General features: G+C 40.5%; 1 protein-coding gene across 3 annotated transcripts in view; it reads left to right on the top strand.

Annotated features, from left to right (window-relative positions):
• Nucleotides 1–16,054, top strand: part of LOC117227058 (monocarboxylate transporter 13) — a 237,556-nt gene that overhangs the window by 205,745 nt on the left and 15,757 nt on the right. For all 3 annotated transcript variants that reach the window (XM_033482011.2, XM_033482098.2, XM_033482177.2), the window contains exons 9-10: nucleotides 10,856–11,144; nucleotides 13,453–13,627. In XM_033482011.2, coding sequence (XP_033337902.1) covers nucleotides 10,856–11,144; nucleotides 13,453–13,627 — 464 coding nt within the window. The remainder of the gene's footprint in view (nucleotides 1–10,855; nucleotides 11,145–13,452; nucleotides 13,628–16,054) is intronic.

Raw genomic sequence — 16,054 nt, forward strand, 5'->3', positions numbered from 1 at the left:
ATTATTGGAAGCCTAATACGACGAGTAAAATATTCTCGTTTATAGATCATTGGCCTTTGATTATATTTATTAGATGCACAAATTAATTTTGCATTTTCTTTGTGGTTTCATTGATTATTTATGTAATCAATTATTTATATACAAGCATAAAACAGCTCACTCTTGAAAACGATCTCTTTTTATACATTCGACACAATTTGCAAGTAATTAACGGAAACCTAATACGACGAGTAAAAGTTTCGCACATTTAATAGTTCGTGGAGTATAATTATTGCTTCCTGTTCCCCATTTTTCTACGCCGATGCGTAACGAGTCGTTATCGAAATTACCTCGAAATTTCTCTCTTCGGGCGGCCAATTTATTGGAACCGAGCGCGGCCTCGCGCTTCAACGAGTTGCTTTGCAGCTGACGCGTCGTAATTGTCAGAGATCATGCAGGGTTTTAGCCATTTAGCTGGAGACTGATGTTCCTCCGGACTCCTAGACAGGTGATCCACGGGTTTGCCGCGGATGTACTGCATTGCAGGTGCAATATACGAGATACTGTACTCTCCTTCGCGGAAGAGAGAGAAAGAGAGAGAGAGAGAGAGAGAAATAGAGAGAGGGTAAATGTTTCGGGGCACCGAAAGTTTAACCAGTCACGTAGATATTTTCAGCAAAATTTTTCCTGGGTGCAGCTAACGCGCGCCTTGTATCAGATAGTGTTGATTAAAATTTATCGTTCCCGCGTGCGCAAAAACGAAAGTTCCCGCCGCAAAAATAAATTACCGGTGAACGCACTATCCCCGGAAAAAAAGTGCGCCGCTATCGTTCACAGCTAACAGGCGTCTTTCATTTAATTTCGCCGAACAATTACTTATGATAAATCGGGAATAAGATGCTTTTCAATTACTTGAATTTCTCCATTGTTCTAAATTGCATCTATTCATTTTTGTTCCAAATGCATAAAATTGGTGCATTTGATCTTCTACGATAGATCAATAAATTGTGTTAAGTTTACAAATTTACAAGTTTATATACGGTTAGTGAGATTGTGTAAACACGTCAATGAGTTATAAACAAATCATAAATTGTTTAGAAGAAATATTACGATAGAAATCGTGCAAAATCCGCGAATGAACGTATTATTCTCAATTCAATAAAAATTAGGAACGAAAATGAATTAGAGGAAAATCAGCGGAAACCGAGGTGTTCCTGTTCGATGCTCGTTCCAGTGACTTTTTTTCTCGCATGTCCGAGCAACAATAGCGATCCCGCGAAATAGAATTCAGCCCTAACGACCCAATTTCATTTTCCGCCGTTCCATAAATATTCCAGGTGCGGGAACGACGATTCCGGTTCACCTAATTAGCAGCACGCTGCGTGGCCAGTCGACGCGTTACAATTCCATTTCCCCTAATTTCCTAACGGCGAACGACACCGCCGCCAGCACACCTGGGCAACAGGAGGGAGCTCGTTGGCTAACGATCGCGCCACCATTTTCTCTAACTTCCCCGCGACGATCGGATTCAACGGAACACCCAGGCGTCACGTCTCCCTCGGCGCGTTTAATTGCGAAGCTACCTGGTTCCGTCGCTGATGCTTTAAGCGGCCACGGTAATTAATACACCTTCTCTGTAAATGAAATTAGCGAGTCGCTGCGCAGATAGAACGAGGTCGCGCGATGCGACAGGCGAAATGTAATGCGCCGGCAAGTAGAATGTGACGGTGTGTTGTCGGACAAAAGTCCACGCGAACGGCTGCGGGAGTAGAATGAAGCTGCGCGCTGTCAGACCGGGAACGAATTACATCCGAGCGAACAAAAGTTCACTGTTCCCCGGGGAGAGTTATTCTGAAAACTGTTTCTCGAAATACAATGATTTCTTTTACGTTTTTCGAGCCTCTGGGAAGCCGAAGCCACGGCTTCGGTTAAATAACTGCAAAATAATCTGCGCGTTTTTCAACACCAGGTACGCGGGAGCTGAGAAATCAACTGTTTCATGCTGCTTGGTGGAAGTGTGAAGAATATATTTGGTCAGATTTTCGGCGACTTTTATCGTAGCATATGTTCTGGGAAACGAATTTATTGGATCAATATTGCGCGGATGTGGAAAATCAAATATGTAATTGTTAGTTGCTGTAAATAGTTTTAATAGCTTAATAATAATTTAATCATTTTAAATTCTCTGTACACATTATTGTGTTTGATTTGAGACTAATTTATTGTATTTTATTCTATTCTATTTTATTTTCTTGTTTTATTTTATCCATTTCATTTTATCGTATGGTAATCCCTAAGGATTATTATAAATAGTATTTATTATTATTCATTATTACTGCGTAAATGTACGTTTACGATCTCACTAAACATAAATTAAACAATTTTGATCGTGGATACCTTTCTGGATGAAATAAATAAATTGGATAGATAAATTTCTGGATACCTTTTTCACACGGAATAACTTTTTCAAAAAATCAAACTAAACTATTATTCGAATTTGTTTGAGACAACGGAAAGAATAGTCTGCTGGACAACGCGTGAAAATCAAAATCACGTTTCTCAACTTTCGTTATTCTGAGCATATAACGAAAATTCAAACAATGCATATTTTAGGTCTCGCTTTTTTCTTGTCTTTTTGTCGTTCCACTCGATGGCAGCTTTTGCAAAGAAGTTTCTATGCATTTTCTGACAGGTCAGCCATTGCATCGACTCAAAAAGATTCAAATCATGCGGTCCAATTTGAGAAATGTTATATTTTGTTGTAAAAGGTGTCCGCGACTGTACAGGGAAACGAGTAAAAATCGTTACACAAAGCTGTGCGCGGTGAAGCTCGTGTCTTGAATAAATCATTTCGAAAAAGTCTCGTCGTTCTATAACGGACGTTGCTATTAAAATTTTTAGTTAAACGCTTATTTAAAGTTCCACGCAGATAATCATTAATTCAAAGCGTTGCTTCCAAATTCCGAGCTTTAAAACCGTGGAAATAAATGTCGGTACGATAAAATATAGAAAACCGTGAAATGGTGGTGTTTCTAGCACGAATTTCAAGCTCGTGAAGCAAACGGAATACAAAAATATATATATAATAATAAATAAATATATATTTTATAATATATACTTTTTATAATAAATAAATATATATTTTATAATATATACTTTTTATAATAAATATAATATATATTTCATATATATATATATATATATATATATATATATATATATATATATATATAAATATATCGCGAGTGAAATTGCGGTGATTATGCGACGGCTGTAAATCCGTCGATGTAGCGGAACGATAATTCGGAGAAATCGCGGGGGAAACGCGTGTTTGATCGTTCCGATAAGAGGAAAGAAGTATTCGGCGAACGAAGTGGAATCGGCCATTGTCGTCCGAAACGCGGCGCAGTTTAAATAATAACACATGGTGGATACAAAAACGGGCGTGCGCGAATTGTCAGGAAAGCCAGACCGTAAACACGTGTTATTAAGCGAGTGAAATTGGGTCATCTATTGTCACACAAATATAATTCTCTTGCGCACGATAAAACCGGTGAAATGGAGAGATGTGTGCACAGTGTTGCGCCACGCACCGTGTTTGTCGTACGGTGAGCAAAGTGTTGTCGCGTATCATCGTGTAAGCGGTGTATAGTTATCCAGGTGGTGGAAGGCATCGTACGGTAGGGCCGATTACGGTGCGCGGAGTTATCGGGCGGAACGGAATGGAATCAAACATTGTTAAACAAATAGCGTCTACCCCCTGCTTGGTCAAGCAAACAGCATTTGCTAGCGTAATGCCAAATGGGACCCGTATTTCCTAGTTTTGGGCGATTGTTTACAGTTTGGTAAACAAGATTAGTAACTGGTTGAGGGTTGGTAGTCAGGCATGTAGAATACCAATGCTATATAATCACACAAGTAGAATATATTGTTTTATATAGTCGGGCAAATAGAGAAACTGTGTTGTACAGTCAGAAAAATAGAACAACTGTGTTGTATAGTTAGACAAGTAGAATAATCTTGCTATATACTCAGACCAATAGAATGACCTTGCCGTATAGTCAGACAAGTAAAATAACTGTGTTATAATCAGATAAATAGAACTGTGTTATATAGTCTGCAAAATAAAACAACTGTATTATATAGGTAGACAAGTAGAATAATCTTGCTATATACTCAGACGAGTAGAATGACCTTGTCGTATAGTCAGACAAGTAAAATAACTGTGTTGTATAGCCAGACAAATAGAACTGTGTTATACAGTCAAAAAAATAAAACAACTGTGTTATATAGTTATAGAGGTAGAATAATCTTGCTATATAATTAGATGAGTAGAATGACCTTGCCGTATAGTCAGACAAGTAAAATAACTGTGTTGTATAGTCAGACAAATAGAACTGTGTTATACAGTCAGAAAAATAAAACAACTGTGTTATATAGTTATAGAGGTAGAATAATCTTGCTATATAATTAGATGAGTAGAATAACCTTGCCGTATAGTCCGACAAGTAAAATAACTGTGTTGTATAGTCAGTCAAATAGAATTGTGTTATATATTCAGCAAAATAAAACAACTGTTATACAATTAGACAAGTAGATTAACCTCGCTATATATACAGACGAGTAGAAAAACCTCGTTATATAGTCAGAAAAGTAGACTAACCGTGTTATATAGTCAGCCAAGTAGAATAACTGCATCGTGTGATCAGAGAAGTGGAATAACAGTGCCGCGTACTCCGACAAGTGGAACAAGTACACTATATTAGTCAGACAAATAGAACAAATGCAACATCGTTCAGCCGAAATTGAATGAACGCAACGTTATGCGGCCGAAGGCGAACAAATGCGTCACGAACAAGTGGTATAATTACGAAATTTATCAGGCGAGTTGAATAAATCCGGGATTAATCAGAGAAGCGGAATAAATCTGACATTGCTGCAACAAATAAATCCGCATTGATCGAGCAAGTACATTGTATACGACGTTCCCCGTGAACAAATGAATCGCGGCAGTTTAATCCAGTTTTCGGCGATTCCGCAAACGAGCCGCAGCTTTCCATAATCGTCCGTGGCGCGGCATTAAACGAACGAACCGATACAGCACGTAAAAACGAGTTGCGATCTCCGCGGATTTTGCGTTCGCGACGCAAGTATTATGCAACGGTCGTGTCCCATTTCTCCGTGCGAGTCGAACGAATCGACCGAACGTCGGACAAGATGAAAGCGAACAGAGGGGCCCCGCAAATACTCGAATATAGATTCATAGGCGACGAAACAAAGCGCAGTTCGCCGCGCTCGCTGCGACTGCAATTCCACGGCCGCGGACTTTCCGTCAGAACCAGACGATTCCGTGGCCGGGAAAAAAATCATTTCCTCCGGACGATTACAGGCTTTTCAATGAAACATTCTTTTCCCTGCGACCATCTCGAGGCGGAAGTTCTCGCGGGAAACCAACTTTCTCTTTCGCTCTCTTCTCCTCTGTCTCCATTTCTCTCTCTCTCTCTCTCTCTCTCTCTCTCTCTCTCTTTACCTCTTTCTCTCTTCCTACCTCCCTTTGACTCCGCAACTCTTGCCCAACGAAATGTAGGTTGCGAGACAGGGCGCGTGGGTGTTGTACCGGGGCCACACGTGGATCCTGCCACCCACACAATTCCCGGCGTTGCCACGGGAAACGTCGCCCACGCGATTTTTCGCGCAACGGTTCCGCAACGTCCCACGCACGCGATAAATCTGTAGCTATCTCGGTAACCGGACCGATGTAGCCCGGCAGCAGGTACCAAAAAGAAAACAAAAACACAACGAAAGGAAGTGCATTAATCGGCGCTTGTGCCGTCTGAAACAGTATCGGCCCGGTGGAACGTCGAAACGGCACCATTTAGACGGGATACAAGCCGTAATCAATCAAACGGGCCCCGACATTCCACCATCAATCTGCGGCCGAGACCGTCGAGTCCTGCCTTTCGAACGCTCTGACGCCACACGACGCGGACCGAAATCGATTTCACTGCCTCTGTCTTCGGTAACCGATCCGTGCATCCGAATTGGGCATTGTCCCACGGCATTCGTTTATGTTGGTTACAGTGATCAGGGTAGCATGTTATTCGGATGAATAGGGGGAAGATGAATATCATTATTTTGGAAGAAATAGGGAAAATCGTACTGATCTGACAGGTAGGGAAAATCGTTTTAGTTGGACCAGTAGAGGAAGTTGTGTTCAATCAGACAGGTAGAGGAAATTGTATTTTAGTCGGGTAAATAGTATTGTATTTAGTCCAGCAAATAGAAAAAGATTTAATCGAATAGAGAAAGTCATTTTTTACCATACTAGTAGAGAAAATTATATTTAGTCAGGCAAGTAGAGAAAACTATATTTAGTCAAACAAGTAGAGAAAACTATATTTAATCAAACAAGTAGAGAAAACTATATTTAGTCAGACAGATGAAAACAATTATAATTAGGCAGGCAAATAGAGTAAATTACATTTAGTCAAACAAGTAGGGAAAATCATTTTTAACCATACTTGTAGCGAAAACTATATTTAGTCGGGCAAGTAGAGAAAACTATATTTAGTCAGGCAAGTAGAGAAAACTATATTTAGTCAGGCAAGTAGAGAAAACTATATCTAGTCGGGCAAGTAGAGAAAACTATATTTAGTCAGACGGATGAAAACAATTATAATTTGACAGACAAATAGAGTAAATTACATTAAGTCAAACAAGTAGGGAAATCATTTTTAACCATACTTGTAGAGAAGACTGTATTTAGTCAGGCAAGCAGAGAAACTTATATTTACTCAGGCAAGCAGAGAAATCTATATTTAGTCAGGCAAACATTGAAAATAAACAAGATAGGCAAATAGAGAAAATCCCCTAATCGAACAAGCAGAATAAATAACTGACCATATGCGTGCCATTAAAAATTAATTTTTCCAAGCAATTATAACGCACGAATTGCCGAGCCAAGTATTCCTGTAGCGATTTCACCATCGAACAATACCCTAAGTAAAAAAGAAAGTATGCCACGAAACGGCTTGTTCTCGGCGAACGGCCTCGCGCGAGCGATCGCTTACAGCAGTAACGTAATAATGTAACTTCGAAGCGAGCGTCGGAGAAAGAAAATTGAAAATTCGAATTTGCAACGCGGTTTTATACGAGCCGGTGGGTCGGCAGGCGGCGGCGCCTAACAAGCAAAAGTGAAGTGGCCAGAAATTCATGGAAATACTCGTAAAATATGCTCGTAAAGCGAGCGCCTCCCAATAACGTTGAAAGCCTCGTAAAAAACCGGTGTAAGCGCGTCTCGTCAGGAATGTAACAGGAAGACGGGGAATTTAATCGCACGGCCCCGCGACAGAAACAATGAAACCATTAACTGCCGGTGGACCGGTCGCGGTACGAAAACGAAACGACGCGCAGCCAGTAGTATGAGTGCAGCATTAACGCGACACGTGTTACCAGCGCGTGATATACCGTCTCGTGTTACAACGGCGAGAGGCAATACCTCGTCACCTGTTATTTATTATGCCGTAACATGCCGGCGTTGCTGCGTAAGACGATACTGCCTCTCCCTCGTTCCCAGTTCATAAGAAATATATATGTAAGAGAAATATATATATATATAAGAAATTATATATATATATATATATATATATATATATATATATATAATCGCGGCCGCGGCGAGCAGGTCGTAAAAGCCCGGCGAGTAGCGGCTTCCGTGCGGCTGCAGTCGACAATAACCGACAAATGAAGACGGTTACTGTTCGCAACGGCTGCTTACTCGACCATGAAATCGGAGCGTCACCGTCGCCGGGGAAACGGGAACGGAAAGCAGCGTCTGGCATCGTTTTTTATTTCGCCATTCCGAAATTTGAATGATCGCCGTCGCGAGTGGAATAAGACGCTTCCACTGTGCGACGCGGAATGGATATCGGAGAGGCTGGATAAGCGAAACTCGCGGGATATAGCGCGCACGGGTAAAGGTCGTTTTTGTTGGGCGAATAGGGGACATTATTTTAGCCAGTCGAGAAGATGAAATCGTTTACGTTGCACAGGAACAGAAATCATTCTGACCAGGCGAGAAAAGGCAGCCTATCTAACCGGACAGGAAGAAGAAGTCAATTTAGCCAGGCTAGAAAGGGGAATTGTTTTAACCAGACAAGAAAAAGTAATTATTGTGTCAAAGAATTAAAGGACATCGTTTTAAACAGATGATCATTTTAGACAGACAAGTAGTCAGGCGAGTAGAGGATGTCGTTTTAATCAGACAAGTAGAGGAAATTATACTCAGTCAGATGAGTAAAGGATATCGTTTTAATCGGACAAGTAGAGAAAATTATACATTGTCAAGCAAGTAGAGGATAACGTTTTAATCAGAAAAGTAGAGAAAATTATACTGAGTCAGGCGAGTAGAGGATATCGTTTTAATCAGAAAAGTAGAGAAAATTATACTGAGTCAGGCGAGTAGAGGATATCGTTTTAATCAGACAAGTAGAGAAAATTAAATTTAGTTGGAACAGTAGAGGGTATCGTTTCAATCAGACAAGTAGAGAAAATTAAATTTAGTTAGAACAGTAGAAGGTATCGTTTTAGTCAGACGAGTAGATAATATCATTTTAGTCAGACAAGTAGAGAAATTACATTTAATCGGAAAAGTAGATGATATCACTTTAGTCTACAAGTAGGGAAGATTCTATTTGGACAGATATATATAAATGGAGATAACAATATTTAATCAAACAAGTAGAATGAATAATGTATTCATATGGTATAATTCAGTGGTATACGTACGTCACGGTTAAGGAAACGGCAAATTCTGAAACAACATTAATTCGCCAAAATTATACGTTGGTGTGTAGAAAATAGAGTATTCACAAGGAACAATAAAAAAAACTTAATTTCCAGTGAAACCAGCATAGCGAAAGCGTGGCTGTGTTCCTAATAGACACTTTCGGCCACGCGGTAAAAAGGATTTTCCGTCATTTCGTAGAACGGCAAGCGATCCCGGGGGCCACAAAGTTTAAAGCCGGTTGAAACAAGAGCGAGAAAGGCTTCCGGCTATTCCGTGGGCCTCTCTGGCGGTGTTTCGTGTCGTGCTCGCGTTATGAACTTTGCGGTCGCTTTGACCCGTCGACGAAACGGCAGCTCACCGTTGACGAATCGAGCTTGCATAACAAGGATCCGTCGCAGACACTCTAATTTCATTTGCGAACGTTATCCGATCCTCTGAAGACGACTGCCGTTGTTGCGGTGGTGCAATAATCAACATTGTTGCGAACGGTACAAAGTTGTCGATGCAAGGAACAATTCCTCGGAACACCTTAGAAGTCGGGCAAGCAGAGAAAATATTACTAGTCGGACAAACAAGGAGAATATTACTGCTCAGACAAGTTGAGAAAATATTACTAGTCGGACAAGTGGGGGAAATATTATTAGACAGACAAGTGGAGAAAATATTATTAGGCAGACAAGTGGAGAAAACATTATTAGACAGACAAGTGGAGAAAATATTATTAGACAGACGAGTGGAGGAAATGTTAGACAGACAAGTGGAGAAAATATTATTAGTCGGACAAGTGGAGAAAATATTATTAGACAGACAAGTGGAGAAAATATTATTAAGCAGACAAGTGGAGAAAATATTATTAGGCAGACAAGTGGAGGAAATATTATTAGACAGACAAGTGGAGAAAATATTACTAGTCGGACAAGTGGAGAAAATATTATTAGACAGACAAGTGGAGAAAATATTATTAGGCAGACAAGTGAGAGAGAAGAAAATATTATTGGACAGACAAGTGGAGGAAATATTATTAGACAGACAAGTGGAGAAAATATTACTAGTCGGACAAGTGGAGAAAATATTATTAGACAGACAAGTGGAGAAAATATTATTAGGCAGACAAGTGAGAGAGAAGAAAATATTATTGGACAGACAAGTGGAGGAAATATTATTAGACAGACAAGTGGAGAAAATATTACTAGTCGGACAAGTGGAGAAAATATTATTAGACAGACAAGTGGAGAAAATATTATTAGGCAGACAAGTGAAGAAAATATTATTAGACAGACAAGTGGAGGAAATATTATTAGACAGACAAGTGGAGAAAATGTTACTAGTCGGACAAATGGAGAAAATATCAGTAGCCAGACAAGTAGAATAAATATTAGTAGTCAGGCAAGTAGAATAAATATTAGCAATCAGACAAATAGAACAAATTTCACAAGTCAGACAGAAAGGACAAATGTAACGTAACCCAACATAATCCAACAAGTGATAGAGCAGTGATATTTGTCAGGCAACTAGAATAAATAAATATTAGTCAGACGAGTAGAATAAACGTGACAGCAGTCAGATAAGTGGTATAATTCACACAAGTCAGGCTAGGTGAAAGAATGCATTCTTAGTCAGACAAGTGATACGGGTGTGACATCGCTCTGACAAGTAGAATAACCGCGATAAGAATGAGACGTAAAATTAAAACCAGTCTCGTTACAGACAACAAACTCGATCGCATTTCGTATCGAAACTTCGTCGGCACATCTTCGCCGCGATTATGGGAAAAGAAAAAGATTCCTTGTAACCGGTTAACCGAGTTGCCTTTGCAAGACAGGTCACGTCGCGGCGCGAACGATCGATCGAAATTACGGGGGCATTAACGATCCAGGCGCCTCGAGAAGTTAATGCAAAAGAAACACTCGGCATTAATGGTCCCCGCGCGCGGAACTACGGCGGTCGTTTACATAGAAAACATTTTCGGTGTATCGGCGGATCTCGAGCCGTTTGTATTGACGCGAGACGAAGCCAGCTTGGTCGACTCCGGGCACAAAAGGCGAAGTAATTCGCTCCGACGACCGTAACCTCGAGCTGTTTTCTCAGAAAGCTGGGCTGGAAACGCGGCATGCAGTCCGTGACCGGCGCCCTGTCGCTGGCCTTCTTCCTCGGCTTGATCTATAAGAGTGCCTCCGTCTATCATCCCCAACGGCGGGCCATGCTGCACCTGAAGAATCAACGGGGTGGCAAGCTCAAGGAGAGGAGGACCAGCACCAAGGTGCCGCCCAGACAGCCTTGGGTCGATCTCAGCCCGCTGGGAAGTCGTCCTGTCAGGATGCTGATGCTCGCTGCTGGGGCCGCCGGATTTGGTCTCTACACACCCGCCTTTTACATCGTAAGTGTCCCAGACAATTTAAATATCCCTCCTACAGCCGGTCCCTTTTACCGATTAGATGTAGCATTTTTTTACGGAACCACGGGGACTATGACTGGAACAGTAGAAACAGACAGAAACTACGACTCTGAATTTTGTAAAATGTTAGCTTGATTCGTTTAACACGCTAAGCACAAAAAATCAATCCCGAAATGTCACACAAAATCAAAGTAATTGAAAATAAAATTGATGAAACTGAAACTGAAAGAATTAAAATTTATCGTAGCGGTTTTACATCCTAGACATTCCAGTGGAATTCACATTGTTCGTAGAATTACGTTTAGAATGATTTTTTGCATAATTAGTGTCACCGAACTTAAAATAATAATAAATATGAACTTAGAAGATCTACTTTTCCGTGACGTTCCCATTCGAAGATCGGTCCGCAGTTTTTGTTTAAATATGAATTTCGAATTGGAGATGACGTTGCTATTTGTTTTTGCAAATTTGTCTAATCGCTGTGGACATGGGTCCCGCGAGTGGAATAGATCGACGTCCGTCCGGACAAGAGAATCGAGCCAGTGATTAGTTAGGCAAGTGGAATAAATCAAGCATTGATCAGCCGGGTGAGTTAGTCCGAGCATTAATCAGGCAAGTAGAATAGGTCGCGCACCGATCGGACAAGTTATATGGACTCGTCGTTGGCCAATTAAGGAGAATAGGTCGGTGAATGGTCAGTCAGGAGACGTAAGTGATCAATCAAACGTGGGAACCGCTGCCAAATGTGCGGCGGATCTGCATTATGCAATTTCTTGCCGGACAAAGTAGTGCTGAACCAACGTGTGCACAAAGAAATATTGTTTATGTAAATGTTTACATAAGTTACATTAGATAAAACATTGTACAAATATTTCGTCGGAAATTGCTCGCCGAACGCGTAAACGGAATTCGCGATAATTGATAAAATTGCTTTTGGTTTCCGGTGCTGGCAGGACGTTAACGAATGTAAATATCGCTGCCGAACAAACAGAAAGTTCGGTAATGGTACACTGACAACTATCGGGGGCGGTACCGCGAATAAACGCGGTCCAGTTTCTCGATCGTTGATCGCTGACCAGTCTCCCGGGGCTCAATTACGAAACTGCCGCCGGCACAGTTGCATGCAATCAACCGGGGGGCTACAATCGGTAACTGAATTGTCAGGCAAAGTTACACGAAAGTTGCTCGGTTTACACTCTCATAATCGCCGTTGGCCGGCCGCGTGTCTCAAATTCACTCCTCGCGGTCCTGTTAGCGATCAGCGTGCCATTAGGCAGCGCCTCGAAGTTAGCGGAGCCCCTTTCGAACAGAAAATCCCGCTGCAAAGTGGATCCGGAACCGAAGTACAAGAAAAATCTGTGTTTCGAGTCGGCAACAAAAACAGCAAAATTCATTCTGCAGTTCAACTGCGAATCGTAGAGTTTCGGCATTAATTGGACACGCATCGGTAGCTAAGTGTAACTCGCGCGATTAAATGGTATTCCACGTTTCTTTCGAAAAGGTGTAGATTGAAAAATAAATAGATAGAAAGAAGCGACGCGTGTTATTTTCTATACACTTGTTTAGGATTTTAATAGATTTCAATGAGAATTGATCGCTGCGATTTAACTTACGAATCGTAGAATTTAGAAAATTATTGAACACAGTTAAATGTAAATGTATCTCGTGCAATAAAATGAAATTCTACTTGTCACTGAAAAATATAGAAATTAGATAATAATAGATTTCAATGAGAATTGAACCTGTGCGATTTAACTTACGAATCGTAGAATTTAGAAAATTATTGAACACAGTTAAATGTAAATGTATCTCGTGCAACAAAATGAAATTCTACTTATCACCGAAAAATATAGAAATTAGATAATAATAGATTTCAATGAGAATTGAACCTGTGCGATTTAACTTACGAATCGTAGAATTTAGAAAAATTATTGAACACAGTTAAATGTAAATGTATCTCGTGCAATAAAATAAAATTCTACTTATCACCGAAAAATATTTAGAAATAAGAAAATAGAGAGTGTACAGAAATAAGCAAACGGGATTAGAACGAAATTGTTCGGGATTTGCACAAGAACCGACGAATCGACAGATCGATTAAACTCTGCAATTTGGCTATGACCGATAGTTTTAAAAAATGAACAGACGGTAATGTGAATTTAACAGAGAAGTGAAATATTTGACGGAGAGAACAAAGTTTCCCCGAGACCCCAAACTCCACGAATGAATTCCCAAACACCGACGTTTGCATGGTCACCCGCAGTCCACTAACAAGCAGCATCCGTTTCAGGCTGTGCATGGTAAAGAGGATGGTCTGGAAAACAGTGCTCTGGTGTTGCTGCAGACTTGTTTGGGGTTGGCAGCAGCTCTTGGTTGCGCGGCATGGGGAATCGTTACCGCCAGGCCATCTGCTCAGTGTCTGGTGTCGAGACAGTATCTCTGCCAAGCGGCGCTGCTGGGAGTTGGTCAGTATACAACTTGTCATACTACTACGACGATGCTCGCTTCGAATGCATTTCAAGGCGGAGCTCTCCGGCAACGAACAGAGAAAAAACGCGGTGCTCCCTTGGCCCTCGCGAAATGCCGTTGCGACGCGACTAACAAGTGGAACGAGCCTGCCTATGGTCAGACCGGGGCTATCGTAATTCAGACGATCGTTCTAGCAAAAAGGAATGTTTAGTTTCCTGGCAGATTTCTATTGTTTCTGCGGCGCGCGAATTCGGACGCAACAAGTGACGTAAACCTATCACTGCTCAGACGAGCGAGTGGAACGTTCAGCCAAATTACCCTCCAGGAACGGCGAGGATCTTCTTCGATGCTTACTCAAACTGTCCTGGATCGTACAAATCCCTGCTAGATCGACCGTGCGCTGCCAAACGCTGGCTTAAACCTCTCGAGGCAGTGCTTTTGCGACAGCTTCCTGACGTTTCCGTATTGTTTCACTGGTTGAAAGGCCTAACGTTAAATTAAGAGGACTATGTTCGAGACAGGACGAGACGTGTTTTTGTTTCCAGACCGGTATAATTGACTGTCCTCGCCCTTCGTTCAAATACAAAAAGGGCTAAATACCAAACGAACGTTAAGTACTTCTTGTAGGCACATTAACGCTATGTCGTCCGGTGGCACCACTTTGGTGAAATAACATTTGAACTATTAGGTCTACCGGAAAGTTCTGTCCGATAGTGTCACTTCAAGTTTCAATCTATATGCACATGTTGATTTGAGACATATATGACTATCTCTCTTTATCATTGCATTTACACACATGTGCTCTCCTAAATAAATTGAAACAAAGATGTCTCATGTCATTATTAAGCGAGACGCGATCGTGAAAACATGGCTACCGATGATAATGCCGGACCACATGCTGCTTTGGCGACTCGTCAGAAAATCGCAGAGCTAGGCTGGGAAATTCTGTCGCATCCACCATACTCCCCAGACCTAGCACCCTCCGATTATCACTTGTTTCTCTCTTTGCAAAACTTTTTACAGGAAAAAAAGTTCAAAATTGAAGCTGATGTCAACCAAGCACTAGTCGAGTTCTTCGCCTCTAAAAATAAACCATTTTTTAAAAATGTCATTTACAAGTTGCCGTCGCGCTGGCAAGAAGTCATAAGTAACGACGGAAAGTATATTCTACAATAAATATTATTAAATGTATGAAAATTGTGTTATATTTCAATTCAGAAACGGACAGAACTTTCCGGTAGACCTAATATATTTCTTGGGTGTTAAAAGGCAGCAAACTAACAATAGCATCGTGCTTATTTAACTAAGAATTAAGTACGAAAATTCTTGGATGACATACCTTAATTTTAGGAATTTATATTACCGCCATCTTTGAAATCTTTTTTAAAAAAAAACAAAAAAATCATGACTAAAAGATCTGCGGACGGCATAGTGTTAACATTGTCAATAACTAAACAGCTGCGCATTTAAGCTATTCATCGAAGCTTTATAAGCCGCAATGTCACGGAGTTTTTCATTGTCCGAGCATTTGTCGTGTCATGCGATAATTTAGGGGATGAGCGCAATACTGGGAGCACCATTTTCAGTCACCCGAATCCCTGCAAACAATTTGCCAAGCGCGCAGCAGTGTAAAGTCCATGAAAATCGAAAAGGATTTAATAATTGTTACTGCGAATAGTCGAACAATTGAGCCGTTTATTTTGAAAGTGGCATAAGTCACTTTGTTTTTAAGTCGATATATTTAAGGGTTTGCGTTTTAACACGTTTAAAAATGTGGATGCTAACTTTCGAGAAGATTTACTTGTATTTGTTATTATATATATTATATATAATATTATATATAATTTTATATAATATTATTATATATAATTTTATATAATATTATATATAATAATATTTATATAATAATATTATATAAAATTAATATAAATATTAATAATTATATTATAATATAATATAATATAAATATTATTATATATAATTTTATATAATATTATATATAATATTATTTATAATATATATATATATTATATATATTATTATTATTAACAAATCGCCACTTTTCATTACGGTAAAGTGACTTATGCCACTTTCAAAATAAACGGCTCAATTGTCGAAAGTAATTCAGTAAAACCAAGGACCGCCGAGTCGGCTGTCAGCAGCGCCCCAAGCCTAATAACACCTGAATAGCCCGCGGGTAACGAAATCTTTTCGGCTGGCGTTTTAAACCGGTGTTGCGCACAAAGCAACACCATTAACGGTCCCGACGTCCCTCTTTGCGATACTCGGCCCGGCGTGACCAAAGGGAAAAACCATGCGAGAAAGAGTCGAAGAATCGTGGCCAGGTGTGCGCTGGCGTAGACGACGGGGGTAAGGGGGCGGGGGTCGGTGACTCCGGGGATAGAATGGAAAATACTTTGTGC

This window comes from Megalopta genalis, chromosome 1 (genome assembly GCF_051020955.1).
Source record: "Megalopta genalis isolate 19385.01 chromosome 1, iyMegGena1_principal, whole genome shotgun sequence".
Taxonomy (NCBI): Eukaryota; Metazoa; Arthropoda; class Insecta; order Hymenoptera; family Halictidae; genus Megalopta; species Megalopta genalis.